The sequence below is a fragment of the Corythoichthys intestinalis genome, chromosome 4, assembly GCF_030265065.1.
Source record: "Corythoichthys intestinalis isolate RoL2023-P3 chromosome 4, ASM3026506v1, whole genome shotgun sequence".
Lineage (NCBI taxonomy): Eukaryota > Metazoa > Chordata > Actinopteri > Syngnathiformes > Syngnathidae > Corythoichthys > Corythoichthys intestinalis.
Genome location: NC_080398.1, coordinates 27,216,497 through 27,241,655, shown reverse-complemented (window position 1 = coordinate 27,241,655; position 25,159 = coordinate 27,216,497). Strand labels below are relative to the sequence as shown.

Below are 25,159 nucleotides of genomic sequence, written 5' to 3'. Positions count from 1 at the left end.
TCAAACCAACAACAAGCATGAGAACAATAATTTTGAGCATCTGACAGTTCCTGGCTGAGAAGATCATCGCCATGCTGGAGTAACCAAAATATCAGATATTTCAAGTTTTTTATGCTTTCATGGGAAAGTTGTTTTTTTTATTTAATTTTTTAATTAATTTATTTATTTATTTATTTTTTGGCGATATTAAAATATACCACCAGAGCGCAACAAAAACGCTTATAAATTTATACATCACAGAGCCTGACTTGCCGAGTCACATGATCATTTCTCAATTCCCTCCGACTAATCATTGATTGGTGCAAATGGTGAGATGGTGGTAGTTAAAGGGTTTATTCGGGTCATTAAAAAGCATTAAAAGTAAATTTTGTCAAAATTCAGGCTTTAAAAAGCATTAAACCAAATGTTCGAGGCATTAAAAATTATGTAAACGATGGTTAATTTTTTTTTTTAAAACAATTTATCAAGGTTTTGTGTAAAATTAATAGGTAGCCGATAATATCAGCCGATAAAAGCATTTTAAAATGATATCGGATAATATCATCATCGGTTTTGGGCCAATATGCATCTTCACAGTGAATGTAGAAGTCTCCTGTCTTTGTACAAGGGCTGGACACAGTTTAGCACAGCAGTTATGCTTGTTGACCATTAAATGTATCCAAACTAAGATTCTTGGGATTTGTGACATGAGCAGACCAATTTGTATTCATGGTGCAAAAATTAAATGAACAATAAATTATTGAAAAATAATGAATTATAAACTCATGACATACCTCATTCACTGTACTGAAGCTGTGTGCCTTTGTTGTTTTGAGCCAGAAGCACTGTGAGCCATACAGTGCTGGCCAAAAGTATTGGCACCCCTGCAATTCTGTAAGATAATGCTCAATTTCTACCAGAAAATCGTTGAAATTACAAATGATTTGGTTGTAATTATTATCTTCATTTATTTGTAATTATTACTTGCAATCATTACTTGCAATGAAATAACACAAAAGAGAATGGGAGGGGGGGGGGGGGATCATTATTTTACACAAAACTCCAAAAATGGACCAATCAAAAGTACTGGCACTCTTTGAAAAATTGGGATGTGCAATTAACAGCACCTGTGACACATAACAGGTGGTGGCAATAACTAAATCACACTTGTAGCATGTTACAATCGATTAAAGTTGACTCCACCTGTGTCCTTTTATGTGTGGCACATTGAGCGTGGAGAAAAGAAGACCAAAGTACTGTCTGAGGGCTTGAGAAGCAAAATTGTGAGGAAGCATGGGCAATGTCAAGGCTACAAGTCCATTTCCAAAGACCTGAAGGTTCCTGTGTCTAACGTGCGCAGTGTCATCAATAAGTGTAAAGCCCATGGCACTGTGGCTAACCTTCCTAGATGTGGACGGAAAAGAAAAATCGACGTGAGATTTCAACGAAAGATTGTGCGGATGGTGGATGAAGAACCTTGACTAACATCCAAACAAGTTCAAGCTGTCCTGCAGTCCAAGTGTGCAACAGTGTCAACCCGTACTATCTGTCGGCGTCTGAATGAAAAAGGACTGTGGTAGGATACCAAGTAAGACCCCACTTCTGATCCAGAGACATACTAAAGCCAGGCTGGAGTTTGCCAAAACTTACCCAAGAAAGCCAAAAACGTTTTGGAAGAATGTTCTCTGGTCAGATGAGACAAAAGTAGAGCTCTTTGGGAAAAGGCATCAACATAGAATTTACAGGGGAAAAAACGAGGCCTTCAAAGAAAACACTGTCCCCACAGTCAAACATGGTGGAGGCTCCCTGAGGTTTTGGGGTTGCTTTGCTTCCTCTGGCACTGGACTGCTTGACCGTGTGCATGTCATTATGAAGTCTGAAGACTACCAACAAATGTTGCAGCATAATGTAGGGCCAAGTGTGGGAAAGCTGGGGCTCCCTCAGAGGTTATAGGTCTTCCAGCAGGACAATGACTCAAAACTCACTTCAAAAAGCACTATAAAATGGTTTGAGAGAAAGCACTGGAGACATCTAGAATGGCCACCAATGAGTCCAGACCTGAATCCCATAGAACACCTGTGGAGAGATCTTAAAATGGCAGTTTGGAGAAAGCACCCTTCAAATCTCAGAGACCTGGAGCAGCTGGCCAAAGAAGAATGGTCTAAAATTCCAGCAGAGCATTGTAAGAAACTCATTGATGGATACCAGAAGTGGTTATTAGCAGTTATTTTGTCTAAAGGTTGTGCTACCAAGTATTAGGCTGAGGGTGCCAATACTTTTGTCTGGTCCATTTTTGGAGTTTTGTGTAAAATGATACCCAGATAGCAGACGGACGTTCAAAAGATGTTGGATCAACATTCCGCTGTAGATCTTGTATCATTGAATCAACGTCACTTTCGCACCCTCAATTAATGTTGTTTCAAGGTTGAAATCCTTACAAAACCTAAACGTCATTTCGATTATTAATAATATTGGAATATTCATAAATCATGAATCGTAAATTATTTGTCAGCATTAGTTTATCAACTATAAAACAATGTTAACCCAACCATCGCCTGACATATTACAGAACAACGTTGTTTCATTGTCACTTGACGTTGAAAATTTCGATGTCAACCATACTGATGATTTTGATGGAAAATCAACGTTTATTCAATGTCGGTCTGCTATCTGGGTAATGACAATATTTTTCCCCCATTCTCTTTTTTGTTTTTCATTGCAAGACAAATACATGAAGATATTACAACCAAAGCATTTGTAATTGCCATCATTTTCTGGGAGAAATTTAGCATTATCTGACAGAATTGCAAGGGTGCCAATACTTTTGGCCAGCACTTGATCCAAAAAAACTGATGTTTGCGTTATTTTGATTCCAACAATAAATATAGAAGTGCAATATAGGGACTTTTTCTATAACTTTAGTTGAAGTTGTTCTTTTATTTTTAACAGAATATTTGTTGGAAAACAAAGTTATTACATTTATCATTATTAAAGTATCCAGTGGGGCATCGCAATACGATTAACCATAATATGTTCATTTCAAGACCTCATATATTGATATCGATATCGGATTATTGGAGTTGGACAATATCAGGATATCTGTTAAAATGTCATAATCGGACGACTCATGATTTGTGTATGTGAAACTACCTGCAGTCGGGCATGGACATTAAATAAGTTTAAAGTGGCATTAAAAAGCATTAAATGAGATATGCTGATACCTGTAAAAACCGTGTTCAAGCAGTCTGTTTTCGGTACGATTTAGTTAGCGAACATGCTAACAGAATGTAGCATTAGCACAACACCTACGCAACAGGTTTTGGTGGTCTACTTTCAGTAAAATCTTGCGGAATTAGACTTCACAAGAGTTACAGGCTTCTTCTAAAAACTGCCTTTGATCGAAATGCGCTTACCCTGCTGAAAAATTTGAAATCTCACTTTTGTGAAAAACTAATAGAAATGCAACAAATGACGTTGATGCTCATATTTTTTGCCTTTGAAGCATAAGCAGAGCTTAAGGGAGGGGCAGGCTCTCTAATATCAATATATATATATGTATATGTATATATTAGAGATGTCCCGATCGATCGGGTCTGATCACGTCATTTTCAAAGTATCTGAATCAGCAAAAAAATATCGGCCATGCCTTTTTTTTTTTTTTAATATACATTTTTTTTTTTTTTATTAAATCGTTTTCTAATTGTATTTGTTAGACATAATGTGTTACACTCATGCAGAGTCTAGTTTAGGCTTAAGGTAGGGTTATCAAATTTATCCCGATAACGGCGGTAATTAATTTGTAAAAAATATCACCTTAAAATATTTAATTAATGCATGCACTGCACGACCCACTCACGCATTGTCGAGCTCAATCTGTAATGGCGCCATTTTACCTATATAGTGAGATAAAAGGCAGTGTAAAATGAGTAGAGTGAATTTTGGCAGCCTTTGGAGCCTTTTTTTAATTGACTAAAGCCTTACAATCCCTCTCCCTACGATTAAAAATATCATGGGAAGCAATGTGGGGAAGCAAGGTAGCAAATGATCTTTATCTTAATACCTTATGTTATTTCCCAACGCAGAGATGATATATCAATTGGGAGCACTACGCACAGTCATGGTTCCACTTCCCATCATGCATTTGGGCATGGCTACAGTATCATTTCCTGAAAGCTCAACAAATACACAAGATGGCAATATTTAGTCACAATATACAAAGTCACAAGTCTTTCTATCCGTGGATCCCTCTCACAGAAAGAATGGTAATAATGTAAATGCCATCTTGAGGATTTATTGTCATAATAAACAAATACAGTACTTATGTACTGTATGTTGAATGTATATATTCGTCCGAGTTTTATTCATTTTTTTTCTTAATGCATTGCCAAAATGTATATGATTGGGGAAAATTATCGTGAATGATTGGAATTGGGAGCAAAAAAAAAAGCAATCGGATCGGGAAATATCGGGATCGGCAGATACTCATAAAACGATGGGGATCGGATCGGGAGCAAAAAAAACATGATTGGAACAACCCTAATATATATATATATATATATATATTTTTTTTTTTTCCCAAACAGATCATGTGACGAGCACTCTAGACGATCATTTGCTTTGCATATTATTGAAAAAAAAAATACGGGAGGGAAATTTTATTTTTCAAATGTTCAAATGCAGATATTTGAGTCTCAAATATTTTTTTCGCATTAAAAAACTTTTTTTCTATGATTGAAATTTTTCTTTTTTTGATTGAAGTGATTTTTTTTTGGAAAATATATATTTTTTGTTTGAAGCAACTTATTTTTTGATTGAATTATAAAGACACAAATGTCCTAGCCAAATGTGGCCCAAATGCAAAACAACATTACTTCAATCAAAATAGTTGCTTCAACCCAAAAAATTGACTTTAAAAAAAAAAAAAATCTAAGAAAAATAGCTTTCAAATGCATTTTTTTGAGTTTCAAATGTATTTTTGCATTCAAACACTTTTTGGGGGGGATCGAATGATGAAGACATAAATCTACCTCCATTTGGCTCCGCCCAGGGGATACAATTTTTGACTGGGGTAACTACATTGGCACGACACCGGCGGGCGTACCATATTCAATGGATGACGATCTTAGCGAAAAGTATAGCTGTCCTAAGCAGCCTGATTTAGAATTCCCTTCAAGAATGATTTGAAACAAAAAAACGCTCATTTTCAACTTATTACTATAAATATTCTTGTCAGTTAATTTTATTGCTGACACTGCGTTTTGGTGTCATCATCATGTCGTGCCCCCCCCCGCCCCAGTGGTCAAACTCCTCCTTTGCTTTGAAGTAAAACAAAAATTTCAGTAATAGCAAATATTTGGATAGCAGTTGACAGATAGAAATCACTGCAAGATGGCCTTGATTTCTGTGCTGCAGAGAATCCCTGAAGAATCTTTAAGAGGTGGCAGAGGAGGCTAGAAAAGTGCCTAAGACTACAGGGTATTGAATATGAAATATCTTTTGTAACACCAGAACTTTTCTGACACACTTAAGATCTGCACTAAAACCTGTTCTCTGGCTACTAACTTGCTCTCATCTTGCATGTGATCTGCCTTGTTGCTGTGTTTGTGTGTGTTGTTGCCCACGTTACAGCGTGTCCTCGCCGTGCTCAGGTGTAGTGTAACTTGCCCACCCGCTATTCCGCTGCGCTCAGGTCTCTCCGTGCTCCGGGACGACGTGTGTCATTCCCGCCACTCAGTGATAATATTCATAGTGTATCAGATGGAGGCCCAGGCCAGCTGTCCGGAGTCATTCCCAGTTGACACACACACACTCACATGCGCGTGCACACGCCACGGCGGTCAGAGTAATACATTTCTCGCTTGCCTGCCGTGGAGCTGTGAGATTAGGCTGTTATGCGCTGGCGTGTGGACCACAAAGCGGGACGGGGTTAAGGGGATCTACATGTGTCTTTGTCTTTGCGGTTGTCATGATGGCGGAACAATTCATCAGAGGACCAACGCGCACACATGTTAAAGGATGTTGTCTTAGCAGGCCGGGGTGGGAAGCTGGCAGGCCTCTTGTGTTTTGGTATTTTTGAACAAGTTTCCAATTGGAAGTAATGGAAATATATTTATCCCTTCTAAGGTCAAATTGCATGTTTCCATTATGAAACCAAAGCCGGGGGAGTTGAGTCATATTTTGAGTTGCTAATGTTAGGACTTCAGAGTTCCTTCACTAGCGCTTTGACATAAAACGGAAGTTCTTAATTCTTTTTTTTAAGCTTAATATTCAAGTTAGCGGGTGTTAAATTAGTCGGTGGAGTTGATTTCAACAAATTTTGTACAATTTGTTAATTATTTATTAATTTCAGGGCTCCGGAGTGACTAAGCTAGCGCGATTCAATGGTCCCTTCCTGGCATGCCAATGAAAAATGATATTAACAGATCTAACATAGTCAAATAAATTCAAAATGTAGATCGTTGTTCAATATACCCATGCAGCCAAAACAATGTCACACCCAACTGCCGTAATTCATTTATTTCTGCGGGACAATGTTTTTTAGGTGCGTAATGCGACCACAATAGAGAGCAGTGCTTCGGCCACTCGTGCTCATGCTGCATTCGATGAAAGTGGGAAGTCGGACTAATCCCACTCGGATGGTACCAGTTGTCACCTGAAAGTGTTCCAAGTGTTTTTTATTTTAGCCATTAAAAGACATGTTGCCCTCCAGCAAACATGGCTTCTCGTAAGGAATCAAATAGTGGATGAAAAACGACAGCTAAAGTAAATAGGCCACACTGTAAACTGCCTTCTTTGGTTTTACTATTGACCGTCTGTTTTTCGATGAGCAGCTCATTTTGTCGGGTGACATCTGATTGAAGCAACTCGTGAAGTTTTTTCTGACTTCGCGACAGGTCGAGTTGCATTTCAATGATATTTATCGTGGTCGGAGGTTGTAAAACTCTGATTTCCCACCTTCATCGAATGCAGCATCAGTCTACAGTGTCTTGACTGAAGAACGGCAACATAGTGAAACGTGCATTTAACCGAAAAAAAACCGAAAAAATGGGCAAATGAGAGTTTCCACAAATTCCCTATGAAGAACAAGGAATAATACAAACTGTGGATACTTGCTGCTGGCTAAGACATAAACACACCGGTGGAAAAAATATCACTCCGCTCTGCAACCTGTTACTAACAGAGCTACTGGATTACAAATGTTGCTGTTTATAATGCAGTTATTGACATGCAATGGTAAATTTTAATAACTCTTCCTGAAAACATAGCAAACACTATTGATTGCATGGGTCATCGGTGATTTTCATGCGTGCATATGTTATTTTATTATTGGCATGCTAGGACAGGCTCATTGACTCGCGCTAGCCCTGAGACAAATAAACAAAAAAGGAACTACACGGAATTTGTTGAAATCAACTACATCCACTAATTAAACCCCATGCTAACTCAACGATTAAGCCAAATGTCAAAAATTCTGAACTTCCTCTTTAAGGTTGAACGACAATATTTGACGTATTTTGCTAGTTTACATTTAAAAGTGCATTTTCATCATAGTGTTCTGTGTCTTTGAGTGCAAACCTGTCAACCCAAGCATCGTGCTTTGATGCTGAGCCCTGAAAGTTATTTATTTGTGTTCAAGGATTATTTTCTGATAAACTCAGGAAAAAGAGAATCACAGCTAACAATCATTGCTACTCAACAAGGTAGGAGGCCTAAAACCTAGATCTTAAACAGTGGTTCTTCACCTGGGTTCGATCGAACCCTAGCGGTTCGGTGAGTAAGTCTAAGGCACAGGTGTCAAACCGATTCCAGAAAGGGTCAAGTGGGTGCAGGTTTGCTTTCCAACCAATGAAGAGGACACCTTTTAACCAATCAGATCTTTTACATGTGTCATCAGTTAAACTTTGTCAGGTGCTGCTTGTTTCAGTAGGAAGTTCATTGATTAAACTCTCTGCACGGTATCGGTTGGAACAAAATCCTGCACCCACTTGGCCCTTTCTGGAATCTGTTTGACACCTGTGGTTTAAGGGGTTCGGCGAAGGTTAAGACACACAGGGCCCAATTTGCATACACTGACCAAAGTGAGAGGCGTCCAGGCAGCATCCTAATCAGATGCCTGAGCCACCTCATCTGGTTCTTCTTGATGCTGAGGAACAGCAGCTCTATTCCGACGCCCTCCTGATGACCAAGCTTCTCACCTTATCTCTAGGGAGAGCCCAGACTCCCATAAGGAGGAGACTCAGTTCAGCCGCTTGGATCCATAACTCGTGACCAAAGTGAGGGTAGGAACGTAGATCGAAATTAATAAATTTTACGCCATGAAAATAGTATGTGATGCGTGGATCTGACAATAAGATGAGAACACAGACATGAACACAAAAAACAGGAACAGTTGAAATGAGTTTCATTTTGCTACACGAAAAAAGTGTAAGGCAAAATTATTTGTAGTAAATTTGAAGGAATTTGAATTGGAATTCACTTAAATATTGGCTTGCTTGCTTAGCTATATCGGTTTTGAATTTTTAAAAAATGCTTTTTTATTTAACTTTCTAAGGGTTCGGTGAATGCACAAGTGAAACTAGTGGGGTTCGGTAACTTTAGCAAGGTTAAGAACCACTGATCTAAAATGATCTGTTGTAGCGGATGATGTTGTTGAGTCTCGTAGCTCGTTGAGTTCAGTTTGCGTAACCGTGTTAGGACGCTCGTGTCTCTTAATTCTCTCGTGTCTCTGCAGGAAATGCACACAAGCACAAGATGTTGCGCTTTAGGGGCGGATCCTAACTTCACTCATTTTTTTAAGTTGTCTGCTGATCCTTACACACAATTGTCTCAAGCTTGAACTAAAAAACGAAGGCCCTAATTATGTCTTGAGAGGACTCTTAACATTTTTGAAGCCCAGGCTTCAAACATGATGTTCTCAGAGGGAAGTGGCTTGGAGTGTCATTAGGATGTTCTTTCAAAAACTGGAAGAGTTACAGTATGAGACTCTATGTTAGCGTTTAAGAAAATGCTGTTCACAGTCCACATTATATGGGCATTAGAAATTCAGGAGATTTCACTGTAGGATTGCCATGTTTTTTTTTGTGCCTCTGTCACTTTCCAATATGAAAAATGCATGGATGGCATGTACCAGGAAGAGCATCCGGTGTAAAAACTGCCAAACAAATCATCCGGCTGACTCACTGTGGCGACCCCTGACGGGACAAGCTGAAAATCACAACAACAACACTGTTAAATTTTCCGCTTGGCACCATCCAAGCCTCCATGTTGGGTCTTTCGGGGGCGGTGTGATTTACAGGCGTAGCGTGTGAGCGTTATGGGGATTGCCCCCGCATCATTGGCTGATCAGATATGAGCTGTCATAGGGGTGTCGTGTGCACCTTCCTGCTCACGTTGCAGGGGCAGCCCTATGGGGGGGTTAGAGGGGATGTGGCCTTCATACCCCCCACCCCACTGTACCCCCTAACCCCCCTTAAAATGAACTCTGTACATCCGGCAAACACCTCTAATGGCCGGCTGGCAGGGAGGGTGCTGCTAAGAGCAACAAGTGTGTGTGCGTGCGTGCGTGTGTGTTATTAGGTGTCTGCAGTTCTAATAAAGGAAAGTGTCCTTCGCTGCCTCATCAGATGGCTTTGCTCTGCTTTGTCCGCCTGTCTGATTCCGCTCAGCCCGTACGTCCCGCGGCCCACGCCGGATGTCCCCCAGCCTCTGGACCACCTGGAAACCGCGTTCAAGAAGACTACCAGCAGCTTTTGTACTTGGAGCGTGGGGGTGTGTGTGGTTCTAAATGGGGAGTGAAACGGATGGTGGCGGATCGCGTGTTGATTTGACGTGAACGGTGCGTAAGTGCGTGGAGTTTGTGTATGCTGGTGGTCCATGCCAGTGGAAATGCTGGGGTGTCCGGCGAGGTTATTTTTGGATCACTGACAGCGCGTCAATGGCTACAGATGCATCGCAAAGGAAGGCTCTGAGATATCAACAGACCTTGGTAGGTCTTTGCACATCTTCTACCTTTTGCCTGCTGCCTGCCTCTTTGTTCTATGATGCTCCTCCTGCTGATGCATCTCTGTTGTTACCACATCTCCCACCTGTAGCGCCTCCTCCAACAACTTTTCCCTTCATTCACACTTCCTTGGTGCAAAAAAAATCCTTGCGGGATCTGGTTTTGGCTAACCTCTCTGCATATATTTCACTTTTCAGTGTTACGAAACACTTGCCTTGGGTGATGAACGCAAAGTCGTCGTTTTTAATTTACTGTGACTCCGTAACCACTTATCCTGGTCGCTTTTGCATTGCAGATCCTTTAGTAAATGTCCTTGAGATCCTTGCCGTCGTCTTGAGCTATCCGTGCGTCTCTTCAAGCTGCTGGCTGTTTTCACGTGTCGTCAGATATAAATACCAAAATGCGGGAAACCTGAGCAGACAGGTTAGGAGGCGCATGTTGAGGGGAAGTCATGTCACAATATCCTCGGGTTTTGCGCTTCATTTAAACGCTTGGCCAGAAAATTGCTGTCTCCTGCTTTAACCCTGGCAGGCCGCACATTTGTTACCTGGGCCTACAACTGCACTATTACATCACAAATCTAGAAAGTTTCAAAACTATTACCAAAAAAAAGCAACAACTGGGCCATGTACATAATATGGAGCAATTTAGAACTAATATTCATCCAATTGTCGGAGTAAACACTGAAAAATTAGGCAGTTTCATGCATGTATTATGATTTTTTTTTTTTTTTTTTAAACCTTACGTCCAATCCATTTTCACTGGGACGGGGGAATGAACGAATGCTTATACGCTCCTCCCAGTCAAAATGAATTCGACGTCTTACGCTCTCAGTCGGACTGTAAGATGGTCATTCACAACCAGCCCTCCACTTTTCAATGAATTGAACGTCTATCTACATTAAGGCATGCAATGTGTTAAATAATGTGGGGGAAAAAATCAGACTTGAATATAAATAGACTTGAAGCTCTAACCAGTGGGTGCTTCTGTTTTTTATTGATTTTAATTCCATTAATTTAGTTTTAATTGCTATCCTATTAATTTGATAATTGACCATATTTATTTATTTTAAATGATCAAAAATAATTAATTGCTGTATGAAGGTTTAAAAATCATAGATGTCAACTTTGGAATAGCTGTCCACTTTCCCTGTTAGTTTTAATATATGTAATAGAAATGAATACATCATACAATATATGATTTTTATAAAATGTGTCTATGTGGGCAGATTTCAACAGATGTATGTTCTCAGTCAAACCTGGCTCAAACACGTTTTGTGTGGGTGTGAAAAATGATGTCATCAAGGACAAGCGCTCTGGCCCTGTGAGGATAAATTTGAAATCTGATTAATGACTGGCTCTGATGGCCCTGGGCAGATTTCATTGTCATGGCAACTGAAAGCGGTTGAAATCCAATTGGATTAAAACAAGAACAAAGTTAACGTCCAGATACACTTATTGGAAGGAGCAATTCGAGAAGTGCAGCTCAACTAGTGATATTTAATACCTCTCTCTGAGGTTCATGCAGGTGGAAGCTGTGATTCTGAGTTTGTGTATGAAAGGAAATGAGAGCCTTGGAGGATTTGTGGGGTTTATGTGCGGAGTTGTTATTGAAAGTCCCTGATGTAGTAGGAGGCAACATAGATTTCCCAAGTGTAGACGTCGCAGATTTAAGCTCATGTTTACATACACTGCAGACATTCCAATCTGATATACTGTTAGTTCTGCTGCCTAATGTATATTTTTCCAACATTAGGTTTAATTGTAATTGTATCGTTGATATCATAACATTTTATACACTTATTTCAACTCTTTAACAATCAGCAGTATGCACTGGAAAAGTATGTTTAAACCATAGAAATGTGACAGTAAATTTTGATAAAATTTTGCAGATCCAAGCCTAGATTTATATCAAAATAAACATATTAAATTGTTTTCAGAGATTGGAGCAGCAGAGAATACATTGTTAAGCTTGCATATTGCATGTTGTTAGGACTTTTCCCCTACACGTAGATGTTAAAAGTGACAAATTATCAACACTGCTGTATCATGGAGTGAAATAATGCTCTCAGACTTTAAATGCATCAACTGCTTTCTCTCTTTTTTTTTTTTTTTTTTTTTTTTTTTTTTTTTTGTAGTTTTATAAACTTTCGGGAAAGTACTATTTTATATAATGCCAAGTGCCAAGTTATAGACTCATTTTGTTTCTAACATGTCACTTCATTTTTTTAATATCCACATCTTCAGGATTTGATTAACCTCACAAAGTAACTAGTAGCAGTGTAAAACTAACCATCGTGCAACACAAGAATGGACTCTATACACCGCTGAACTTTTTGAACGCTGTTGATTTAAAAATAAATATTTTCATGCTCTTCAAGTGTTTTTACATAATCTTACTTTAATAATGTTTTTACTGCTGCATTAGCTTATGTTAGCTAGACAATATGGCTCACATTCTGATCTATGCATTACATTACATTACATTACATTCGTTACATTACCTAAACAAAGACAGTCTGAAACACACTTGTACGAACTTTTAAATAGAGTTACACATGATTGTGTAACAATAGAGTAGTAAAAGTCAAGGTAGTCCTACTGATTCCAGTCCTGTACGATGATGGGCTGACAAGTGCAGACTCTGTGCAAAAATCTGTTTCCAGTGATCCCTCGCTACTTTGTGCTTCAAACTTCGCGCCCTCAGTCCATTACAGATTTTTTCCCCCCAACTAAAATATAAACAAATAAATGCAGTATTTTATAGAGCTGCCCTGATCCGATCACTTAATCTCTCATTCGCCCTCCTGCCGCTTTTCTTGGTCAGGCAGTGCACTGGAGTTGCTTATTAAAGTTAACGATTATTGACAGACGTTAAGGTTTGATCTTGCCACAGATGCTGGGAAGCCGAAAATTCAAAGCGCCGCATGTGTCAATCATCGTTTAACTTAAACCTTTGATGTGGCAACTCATTGTGTGTAAGTGAGCAGCTTATTCAGATTTGTGTGCACTCATTCAATCAAGCATTAAATAAAAACAAGCCTTTTTCAACTTTATTCTTGTTTAAAAATAATTTGGTGGGACATTAACACAGTTTAAAAATTGGGACGAGTTTAAAATGTATTATAATTACTGTATTGCATTTGAAAGGCTAAAAAAAACATTTATTACAATAAATAAATGCATAAAGTTTTTTTTTTTTTTTTTTTTTTTTTTTTTTTTTACTATACTTTGGGGAAAAAAGTGAAAAAATATTTCTTATATGTATCTCTTTCCAGTACTAAATCTGAATAAATACATTGAACAGACAGAAATTAACATGCGGGGGGCTCTACTTTGTGGTTTTTCACTTATCGCGGCGGGTTATGGTCCCCATTAATCGTGAAAAATGAGGGATCATTGTACTGTCATTTAATTCTATTACATATTTTGATAACTTACAGTTTACTGAGAATCATATATATTTAATAATAATAATGATGATGATTATAAAAGATGCTGATTAAGCGTTAACTTGCAATAGCTTGACTTTTACGCTATCAAAACAATGATTCCTCAGCTTTGGTAACGTTTTAGATACATGAGTAACAAGCAATGCTAAAGTTGTTTGTTTTTCTCATTACACTACATTTTTATATTAATTTTTAATGAAAGTATAGCAAGTGTTTTTTATTGACTAGATGCCTCCTTGCACATGAAACATTCTGTTAGCCAAACAACTAAACTATTATGACAAAGTAAGAAGAATGTATTGACATCAGTTTTTAAATAAATGTCATAAAAGTAAACTGTCCCTCGAAAAATATTTGTTAAAATGTAACCATATCTGAGACATTTACTTAAGAATTCCAAAGAATTATTTGACCATCTTAACTCTGACGGCTTTAAAAATACTTGCTATATAAGCATTAAGTGTTTCACGTCGCCAAGATTGCAGAGGTGAAGTGTTTCTGTGAAAATATCTAATTTGAAGCATAATACTTTTCATATTATGAATTCCTTTTAAATTCCCGCGTTGCAAATTGTTTTCCGAGAGTTGCTGTCGAGTGGCGTTGATGACCTCAACAAGGACAAAGCCACGCCGGCTTTGTACCCGTCGTAAAAACAAGGGTTGTTCAAGGGGACGGTCGCACGCAGCGTGGCTGTCATCAGTAGCGAAATAGATCCCGTAAGTCTCAAATGTTACATGCAAGCAAAGGGATAATGTTCACCTGCCAAATGTCTCGCAGCAGCTCGACTGCCATGCGAGCGATTAAGCCATTAAAACTTCACGTGATACTCCGGCTACTCGATGCCTCGCTTCCCCCCCTTTCTGTCACGGCGTCGTCGTAATTAAACGACCGTCCACGGCGACACGACGTCAAATCACTCGTCTTTGTTTTGGACGAAAGGTTAACAAGCGCCATCTTTCAGTGCGCCGGGCCTCCTGGGAGGGATGAGCGCACTTGTCAGTGAGACAAACAGGCCGAGAGAGCGAGAGGTGTGGAGAAGTGTGTCAGCGAACATTGGGTCACACCGTGTGCTAAATTTACCCACGAGTAAGGTTTCATCTCAGGGGAGGGGGCTCGGATGGATGGGGACGAGGAGGGCTGCCAGAGGGAACGTTTGGGGCGGAAGAGTGAGGAAGGTGAAATGCAAGTTCACTTAAAAGGCATTAGTGCGTCGGTACCTGGGTCTCAAATTGGGGCCTGACACATTCAATTTACAATAAAATACTGGCAGCTGAGGTTGCTGTGAAAGGTTTTCTTTCAAATAACAATAAAGTACTGTAAAAAGAAGTTCTTTTTACAGGTATAGTTCTTTTACGGATCCACTAGAGTGGCATTGGAGGCAACTGCCACCCTAATAGACAGGCTTGCCACCCCAGTCAGCACCGATGGAGATAAAAAAAAAACAGCTTCGGTCAATTTGAGATTTAGTTCCATTACTTAAGTAGTGGTATCAGAAAGGATCTATACCAGGGGTGTCCAAACTTTGTGCAAAGGGGGCCAGATTTGGTGTGATAAAAATGTGGGGGGCCGACCTTGGCTGACGTCCTTTACGTAGAACAATATAGTTACGCAAATTTTAGCAAGCCATTCTGTGTGTCACATTTGCTTTATTATTTTTTAAAATTAATAATTTCAACAATCTCGCAACTAGCCTTTGTGGCGTTCTCTTTTGACTCTCAGGCTCCTGCGAAATACTGCTGCTGTGAAATTAAACTAGCTTCAAGTTTGCTTCAATTTCTCGCTGCGTATCTTCCCTATCATCTTGTCGTACATGTCAGAGTGTCTTGTTTGGTATTATAGCCTCACATTGAACTTTTTAAAAACAGCTACTGTCTCTTTGCAAATGAGGCAGACCGAGTTGTTGCGTATTTTAGTGAAGAAATAGTCCAATTTCCACGTTTCCTTCAAGCGTCGGCCGTCGTAGTCAACTTTCTTTTTTTTTGTTGATTGTCGTAATTTTAGAAAATTGGAAGGGTCACATGGTGTAATGTTGTCTAGAGTGCTGCTGCCTTTTAGCGGGTAAATGAGGAGCAGCATTTAGTGTGTTAGCTACTTCGTATGCTGGTAGCCTCACTGCTGACCAATTTGTTAAGTCTGTGCGGGCCAGACGTAATTGAATTTATGACAGAGGCTGGGGGCCGGATGAAATTTGACCGCGGGCCGCATTTGGCCCCCCGGCCGGACTTTGGACATGCCTGATCTATACAATACAATAATTAAATATTTTATGGAACCATGCTTCTCTATCAGTTTGTAAATGTCACTTGTGCCTTTGTGTAGTGTATACATACAATTTATTAGCATACTGATTCAATATGTATTCACATCTGCCATATGTTGACAAGAGAGGTATAACAATTTGTCGATGTGGATCAATACAGTGATCTCTCGGTATATCGGACTTCAAACTTCGCTGTTAGACTTTTCGCAGATTTTTTTTCAATTACAAAAAAACAACATTATTTTATTTAAAAATGTTGATGTATACTGTATATGTATACCTTAATTTTCGGACTATAAGCCGCTACTTTTTTCCTTCATTTTTAATCATGCGGCTTATAGTCCAGTGCGGCTTATTTGTTGATTTATTTGGGTTAATAGGTAACATTTCATTTGACAGCGGCGTCATATGACTGTCATAGGACCGTCATAATTATGACATGACACTATCATGGGATTACTGAATGTTTATGTCATTAGATGTCATCCAGCAAATTATGTCACTAACCCCATTTATGTCCAGTTGGATCGTTTACATCCATTCAAAAGTGAAATAATTTGCCGGATAACACTAAATGACGTCTGTTATAAGCATTCATTAATGCTCAGTCATGACAGTTTCATGTCATAATTATGATTGTCTAATGACAGTCTTATGGCACCACTGTCAAATAGTGTTACCAAATACCATAACTAGCAGTTAATGAAACAACCGGAGCAGTAACCGAATAAATAATTACCACAGAACATGAATTTTGATTGTTATTTACATCTGTAGCGTTGCAATGCAATCTAGGAGGCATGTTGGACAACGACAGTGTTGACAGCAGGTGGCAGCAGAGGTTGACTGTCTCCGACAAGGGAGCAGTCATTGCCAAATGAAGCTTCTTGAAGCAATAAAGCTTTGCAGCCATTTGGTTCAAAGCTTCATGGTGGTACATTTGGTCTTATGACAGTCATATGATGCTACTGTCAAATAGTGTTACTGGTTAATATCTCTTGGTGTAAATATCCAATAATACACTGAGGACTGTGGCTTTTAGTTCAGTGCGGCTTATCTATGAAAAAATGCAGTTTTCGAGCCAAATTTGGTGGGTGGCGGCTTATAGTCAGGTGCGTCTTATAGTGCGAAAATTATGGTACATGTACAAATTATTGTTTTCTTTTGTATAAATCTCATATATATCCTGTATTAGATTTAAAGCAATTTATTAAAATATATAGTAGAAAGTGTTTTTTTAAAATTATATTTTGCAGGAAAAATGCATCTCTTTCCAATGCTGTTAAATCTGAATAAATACATTGAACACGCCCCAAAAAATAAATATTTTTTTAAACTTGTAAATAAGCTCTGCCTCTGGTTGGGGGGGGGGCATTAACCGGGAAAACGAGGGATCACTGTGTATCAATTAGTTGAACACAATTGAATGTAATTCCATCAAATCGTAAAATAATTATGATTTCAATATGCCGTTTTAAAAAAAATATATATGTATATTTTTTCAATAAAAACAAAATGTTTCGTCAACAAAATTGTCATACACGCAAAAACTGATTTGTATTTTTTGTTTCTTTGGGAAATGAAAACTGTATTTGTCAACATGGGTAAATCTCAACCATGAGAGACAGAATGTGGAAAAAAAAAACAGAAAATCACATTGTTTAATTTTTAAAGAATTTATTTCCAAATTAGAGTGGAAAATAAGTATTTGGTCACCTACAAACAAGCAAGATTTCTAGCTGTCAAAGAGGTCTAACTTCTTCTAACGAGGTCTAACAAGGTCTAACGAGGCTCCACTCGTTACCTGTATTAATGGCACCTGTTTTAACTCATTATCGGTATAAAAGACACCTGTCCAAAATCTCAGTCAGTCACACTCCAAACTCCACTATGGCCAAGACCAAAGAGATGTCGAAGGACATCAGAGACAAAATTGTAGACCTGCACCAGGCTGGGAAGACTGAATCTGCAATAGGTAAAACGCTTGGTGTGAAGAAATCAACTGTGGGAGCAATTATTAGAAAGTGGAAGACATACAAGACCACTGATAATCTCCCTCGATCCTGGGCTCCATGCAAGATCTCACCCCGTGGCGTCAAAATGATAACAAGAACGGTGAGCAAAAATCCCAGAACCACACGGGGGGACCTAGTGAATGACCTACAAAGAGCTGGGACCACAGTAACAAAGGCTACTATCAGTAACACAATGCGCCGCCAGGAACACAAGTCCTGCACTGCCAGATGTGTCCCCCTGCTGAAGCCAGTACACGTCCAGGCCCGGCTGCGGTTCGCGAGAGAGCATTTGAATGATCCAGAAGAGGACTGCGAGAATGTGTTATGGTCAGGTGAAACCAAAATAGAACTTTTTGGTAGAAACACAGGTTCTCGTGTTTGGAGGAGAAAGAATACTGAATTGCATCCGAAGAACACCATACCCACTGTGAAGCATGGGGGTGGAAACATCATGCTTTGGGGCTGTTTTTCTGCGAAGGGACCAGGACGACTGATCTGTGTAAAGGAAAGAATGAATGGGGCCATGAATGGAGAGATTTTGAGTGAAAATCTTCCATCAGCAAGGGCATTGAAGATGAGACGTTGCTGGGTCTTTCAGCATGACAATGATCCCAAACACACAGCCAGGGCAACAAAGGAGTGGCTTCGTAAGAAGCATTTCAAGGTCCTGGAGGGCCTAGCCAGTCTCCAGATCTCAACCCGACAGCCCCAAAACATCACTGCTCTAGAGGAGATCTGCATGGAGGAATGGGCCAAAATACCGGCAGCAGTGTGTGAAAAGCTCGTGAAGAGTTACAGAAAATGTTTGGCCTCCGTTATTGCCAACAAAGGGTACATAACAAAGTATTGAGATGAACTTTTGGTATTGACCAAATACTTATTTACCACCATGATTTGCAAATCAATTCTTTAAAAATCAAACAATGTGATTTTCTGTCCCCCCCCCCCCCCCCCACACACACATTCTGTCTCTCATGATTGAGGTTTACCCATGTTGACAATTACAGGCCTCTGTAATATTTTCAAGTGGGCGAACTTGCACAATTAGTGGTTGACTAAATACTTATTTGCTCCACTGTATATATGTATCACGGTATCAAATACAAAGTTATATAAATGAATTAAAAATGTGCCATAAACTTCTGTTTTAAAAAATGTACTGTAGATTTACTGCTGTAAAAATAATCTTAACATGCATTTTACATTTTTTCTAACATTCTGGCAACAACAGCTGCCTGTATTTTACCTTAAAGATAAAATTGTTTTTTTTAATCGCGTACAGGGTAATCATAATCATTCAGCCTTGTCCAACTCATGTCCCAATCAAGACATCTTTCATCAGAAAGCATTTATTATGACCTCAACTGTCATTTTTCCTAAAAGACCCTCTAAAAATCTGTAGGCAACGGGTCCTATACTGTCTCAGAAAAAAATGTTGCATGCTATACTGTACATAGTTGTGGACCTTTCTGCACACAGCACACAATAATGTCCACGTGTCTCCACTCCATCATCAAGTGTTATTGTCATACTTTGAGACATTAGCATTACTCCGCACGGCCGAAATCTGATGGATCGGACCGCCGCGCGAGACTCTGAATTAAGAGCTGCTGACACTTTATTGTCAAGCTTCAAGTGTTCATAATAACCCAAGTATGTCTTTCTACTCGTGTGTTTGTGCACTGTTCATACCTGTGTATAGGCAGGTACCGGGTCAAAGACGAGGAAGGGTAGATTTAAGGCGATGATGTGGGGAGAGGGAATCACACAATGTTAGAAAGGTACAAGAAAGCAAGGGGCAGACGAGCGTTGGGAAAGATGTGCGAGAGGATCAATACTTTTGAAACGGTGCTGAACGTAGATCAGTTGCTGGTAAGGCTTTACATGCAATCTTTATGGTTTAACCATGGGGTGAGAGTGGTGCCTATACGACCAATTGGCCTTGATGGAGGTCAGTGCTCGACTGCAGGAGTGTTAAACTCAAATTTGTTGTGGGCCGTATTATAATTTTGGTTTCCTTCAGAGGGCCATTATGCCTGTAAAGCCCATATAAATATATAATGGCTTCATCTTTTTTGATAACCACGGCTTCAAACTATTTTTCTACTGGGAGCACTGTAGCAGCTAACCAGAAAATTTAAGGTCACAAGTAGAAAATGTATGTAAATTTACTCACAAAATAAATATTCACTTTGCAGCACTTTTTTTTTTTTTTTTTAAATTGAATTTTCACACATTAATGGGATAGGTACAGGCAAAACACAACAAGGGTAGAACACGTAAATGATAGTTGATGCTAGATAAGGTTTTGATAACACAAAGTAAGCTTCTTTCCAAAAATTACTTTTATTGCTGATGAATATAGTACTTTACAAGCTTTTTGTGCATTATCATCATCAACTGGTATTAAAGGTAGAGCAGAGGTTTTTCAGAAAAAATTCAAGAATAATATGGATTTTTTTCTTTCACTTGAAAAAACATAACGCTCTTGTCACACTGGTGCAAGTAGATTAAAAAATGTTCTTGCTGTGTCTCATATTTTCAGTGTAAAATGCACCCATTTAAGCAATCTGGAGATGTAATACCTTTTATGTGTGTATGTGTTTTCTTAATTATTGAATCACTTCTATGGAACTTACTTTTTTGTTAAAGGTCATTTTTTTAAATGATAAAATAAGTGGACGTGCATCTAATTCATATTTTAACAATATACTGAATATTTTTTAAATTTCGTGTGATACTTTGTGTGATACTTTTTTATCATGGTTTTAAAAATAAGTATTACCTAATGTTATTTTAAAATAAATTAGGGCTGTCAAAATTATCGCGTTAACGCGCGGTAATTAATTTTTTAAATTAATCTCGTTAAAATATTTGACGCAATTAACGCACATGTCCCGCTCAGATATTATTCTGCCTTTTGGTAAGTTTTACAGCAAGGTTTTTTGTGCTGTCTAACAGCGAACTCTTGTGGTCGCTTTGCGACATGGTTTATTGCTTTCTTGCCAGTTCAATATGGCTGCACGACGTCTCGGGCTGACGCCTACGTTGTAATGTTGTGCTTATATGATCCTTGGACAAGATTTGTCCGTAAGTATGGTTGTCGTAAAGAATGTACATATTATGTTAGTAAGCGAAATGTTATATTTTTTGTATGAGACGCTTTTTGTTTATGTTTAGTGAACCTGTATAGCGTGCTAAGCTAACGTTGTTGCTAATGCAAAGCTTGTGTACTTTTTTTTTGTAGTTTCACTACGGTCTAAAGAGGACAGTGGTTTGAGGCCATTGTATTAATAAATCAGATGAAAAAGAAAGAAGTCTGATTATTAAGGCGTCGTTCACTAGCTGTCTAGCTTTGGAAAAAGTAGATGCTTCGGAGTGAGGACAGCATAGATTTAAATGACAGTAGAGTGAAATGCCCACTACAGTCCTTATGTACCGTATGTTGAATGTATATATCCATCTTGTGTCTTATCTTTCCATTCCAACAAATTATTTTACAGAATATATATATAATTTACAGAAAAATATGGCATATTTTATAGATGGTCTGAATTGCGATTAATTGCGATTAATTAATTTTTAAGCTGTAATTAACTCGATTAAAAATTTTAATCGTTTGACAGCCCTAAAATAAATATTTGCTGATGTACATTACCTTTGACCTGTCCCTTAATATTAAGTTCAATTGCACAATTGATATTTCCAAAAATAAACCATAAGCAGCATTTATTTACTTTATATTTTGTATAAATCATTATTTAAATTTTTTTAGATTATTGACTAAGTGATGAAAGACTGTAAGATTTTTAAATTTCATTTCCTTTTATTTCTATTAATTAGAATTATTTAAAAGCCATTTGAACTGTTCAAAACAATTTTTTAAAAGAGTAAAAAAATAAATAAATAAAAAAAAAACCTGGCAACAAAAAATAGTTGCAAAATGTTAAAGTTTTTAAAACTGACGACAATCTGAAATTTTGCTTCTTTTTTATTTGTCTAAGCCAGGGGTCGGCAACCCAAAATGTTGAAAGAGCCATATTGGACCAAAAAAAACAAACAAACAAAAAATATGTCTGGGGCCGCAAAAAATTAAAAGCCTTAAATAAACCTAATAATGAAGGCAACACATGCTGTATGTATCTGTATTAGCGATATTAGCCTACTATCAAAATGACGGCTAAAAATACATAATGAGCCATCATGATTTAATGTTTATTTTCCCTGCAGTGCATCCAATGCACCACGTGATTTCTCTGTTGTATGATGCCACCTCAAGTTTAACTTCATTACAATATGCAATAAAGAAATCTGATTTTTGTTGTTATTTTTTTTTGAGGTTTCGGAAAACAAAATGGAACGTCTCGTATTATTGTCTCATGTACTTTAGTGATTATATTGTGTCACGTACTTTACTGATGATAATAATTATGATAATAAATCAAGGGCGTAGGTTTGGTCTCAACATTATCAGGGACGCTATAATAGTACAACCTGCATGTACAATATTTGCTGGGGACGGGACATTAATAAGACCGAAGAGATTGGGTACATTTCTCAAAAATAGCTGGTTCCTACGTAAAAATGAAAAAAAGTTAAAATTATTTTCATGGGGGAAAAGTCATTTTTCAAAATGCTTGCTTCATATAAAGGAAATTTACAGTGGTTGTGGTTTTGTGGAATTTTTTTTTTTTTTTTTTTTGGGGGGGGGGGGGTGTTAGAAAAATGAGCATAAACTCCAAATAGAATTATATATTTTTTAAAATGATGTAGAAAATACATTTTAATTTATGAATAAATGCACAAAATGCACAGTTGAATTAACTTTAACAGTAAAAAAAACATCCAGCAAGACACCTCTCCAAGCAGCTTTCTACTCGAGTTTTACAGGTTAGCCAGTTCACACAGTTTAATGTTATGCTAACTTTGATGCAGGTCAGACTTTCAGTAGCAAAATTAGTGGCGTGTTCCCCACCTCCACAACATTGACGTCTTTTTACATTACTTACAGTAGCTGCTGCTGCTGCTGGCCGAAAAAAAATCTTCTTATATCCTTCCTCTTTAAAGGGGGCGGAGAGGGCGGCATGTTGACATGCATTTCTGTCGGGATTGTGTGAATGAGGGGGATCCAGTCATAAGCCAATCAAAATGTGCGTTTGAGGGGAAAAATGGACTTGGACAGTCAGCAAGTGCTAAGGGATAAAAGTAAGTCTGGACATAATGAAAGTAATTCACTCAATAATGGTCGGGTCATTTCTATCCTTACAACATATGGGAAGACAATCTGATTTAACTGTATAACTGAACTCATTTTATAATGCAAATAAGGTTGCTTAAAAGTTGGCGGGGACAATTTGAGCATCCTGAAAAGTTGGTAGTGTTATGTCTCTACCGTCACTATGCAGACTTATGCCCTTGTAATAAATACTGTCGTACGTTGTTTCAATGAAGTCACCCTTCTCTCGTTGAAGTTGTCTGTCTCCCTTGCTTTTTCCGGGCGAATGTAACAAGTGATCTATTCGGAGGTCAAACAGCCAACCAGTGTACTGCCGCTAGCTCTCTGATTGGTTGGCTTCATCACACGCTAGTAGTGTGTGATCAACTGAGTACTCAGAGAAAAAACTAACTGACGAGCGCAGGAGTCGAGAAATTGAGCGAGAGCAGAAGGTGAGCTCAAAATCCATTATTGTTCGTTCAGAACAGAGGCAGCAATATAACGCCATAGCATCCCGCCCTGCTGATAGAAGCGTGTGTCGCAGGCTACGACACAAAACTTCGTTGACAGAAATGTTGAAATTTAATATTTATTATACACATTTTTACAGCATTGGAAAATGTTAAGAATTTTAGTGTCATTTTTGTCCTCCTACAGAAACCATACAAAACAACAACAAAAAATTTCCCTCAACCATCTTAGTCCATTTTCAAACATTTTTGAAAATGCTCCAGGGAGCCACTAGGGCAGCGCTAAAGAGCCGCATGCGGTTCTCAAAACACGGGTTGTCGACCCACGGTCTAAGCAAATGAGTCTACATGGCGACTATGCGACACAAAGATGCAATGACTCAGTAGCGCACTCGCCTCGCGTGCATATGGTGTCGGCGAAGACGAAAAATTCTGAATCCTGCCTCCAAAGTGGAAGAATCCGATTGCAGAGGGTTGAGGGGGGCTTCCTCGGCATGCATATCAAAGGCTCCTGCGGCGCGAGACCTCACCGTTAACGTCAGCACTAGGACACGTCACATTGGGCGTGCGCAGCAGTGCGACTAAACATTAAAAACAGCAAATATGGCGGAAAGTCGGCTTTAATTGACTGTTTTAATAATATTTCTAAATTAAATATGTTGAACGTTTCAATTTTTGTGCCTTTTTGAACAAAAGAAAAATGACATTGCTTCGAGTGGGCGGGCATTTTTTTTTCCGGGCTGAGGGAGCTTGGTGGGGTCAAAGTGCATCATTCTCTGTCGTCCTGTAAATATGCACTGCCCCCTAGGGCCTGGCATGAATACTGCATCGTTTTCATGGGGAATTGCGACATTGTTCAAATGGAGACGCAAATGCAAATTTGAAATTTTTCGTATTCTCGGAGAGTCACCATGTAAACGGCCCCTGACTTTGCTTAAGTAGGCCAGAACTTGTTCCCGGGCCTTGAGTTTGATACCTCATTTGCTGCCATTCCTCTCAGTACAAATGCATTTGACGTCTATCATCGTCAATAGTATTAAGTTATTGGACATGAGAATGTTCACGTGTCTATAACCTCAGGCTCATACATAACACGTGAAAAACGTAGATTTTTCCTTTTTTTTAGTCTCGTCAGCAAAAATTAATTAGAACATGACAGCTTGAGCAGTGTTTGGACGAGGCATGGTGTTGTTATTGTGCTGTTAATTAGGGTTTGCATATGGTTACTCGTGGAATGTGTGTGTGCACTGCTGGGGTAATCTCCTGATCTATCTGTCAGTGAATGGGTCAAATTTGATCATTAACCTTGTGCTGCAGGGTAGGGTTATATTGTTGTAATGCCTCTGCGCACAATCGCCGTGTCGTGTAGCACGCTCATAAACACAAACGCGTGGAAATTTATGAATATGCAATGCCCGTTCTCATATGGGAGTCCCGGAATGTGCAATTACGCTTTGAATTAACTCTCAGGGTCATTCTGACCTTCAAACACTGCATTCATTAGCCTGGCTTTGTCTCTGTTCCACCTGGTGCACTTACATCCTGCAAAAACAAATACAACCTCAGAGCCCTAAAATATTAACCCACAAAAGCCCATACGGAGCACTGTGTTAATAACAATGGACAGAAAGACTTACAGTTCTTAATTAATTCACTCCCAGCCATTTTCACCGGAGCAAGGCCCTTCGCTCCCGGCCGTTTTACTGGATTTTGACTGATTTTGCAAGGCCCACAGAAAATTCTGTTTTATTGCTATATAGACATTGAAC

The 25,159-nt window shown here is 38.7% G+C and overlaps 1 protein-coding gene across 1 annotated transcript in view; it reads left to right on the top strand.

The window, feature by feature from the left end:
• Window positions 1-19,492: 19,492 nt before the first annotated feature.
• clcn1b (chloride channel, voltage-sensitive 1b) overlaps window positions 19,493-25,159 on the top strand; it is a 91,486-nt gene continuing 85,819 nt past the window's right edge. The window contains exon 1 of the mRNA XM_057833334.1: window positions 19,493-19,577. Coding sequence (XP_057689317.1) covers window positions 19,524-19,577 — 54 coding nt within the window. The 5' untranslated portion in view covers window positions 19,493-19,523. The remainder of the gene's footprint in view (window positions 19,578-25,159) is intronic.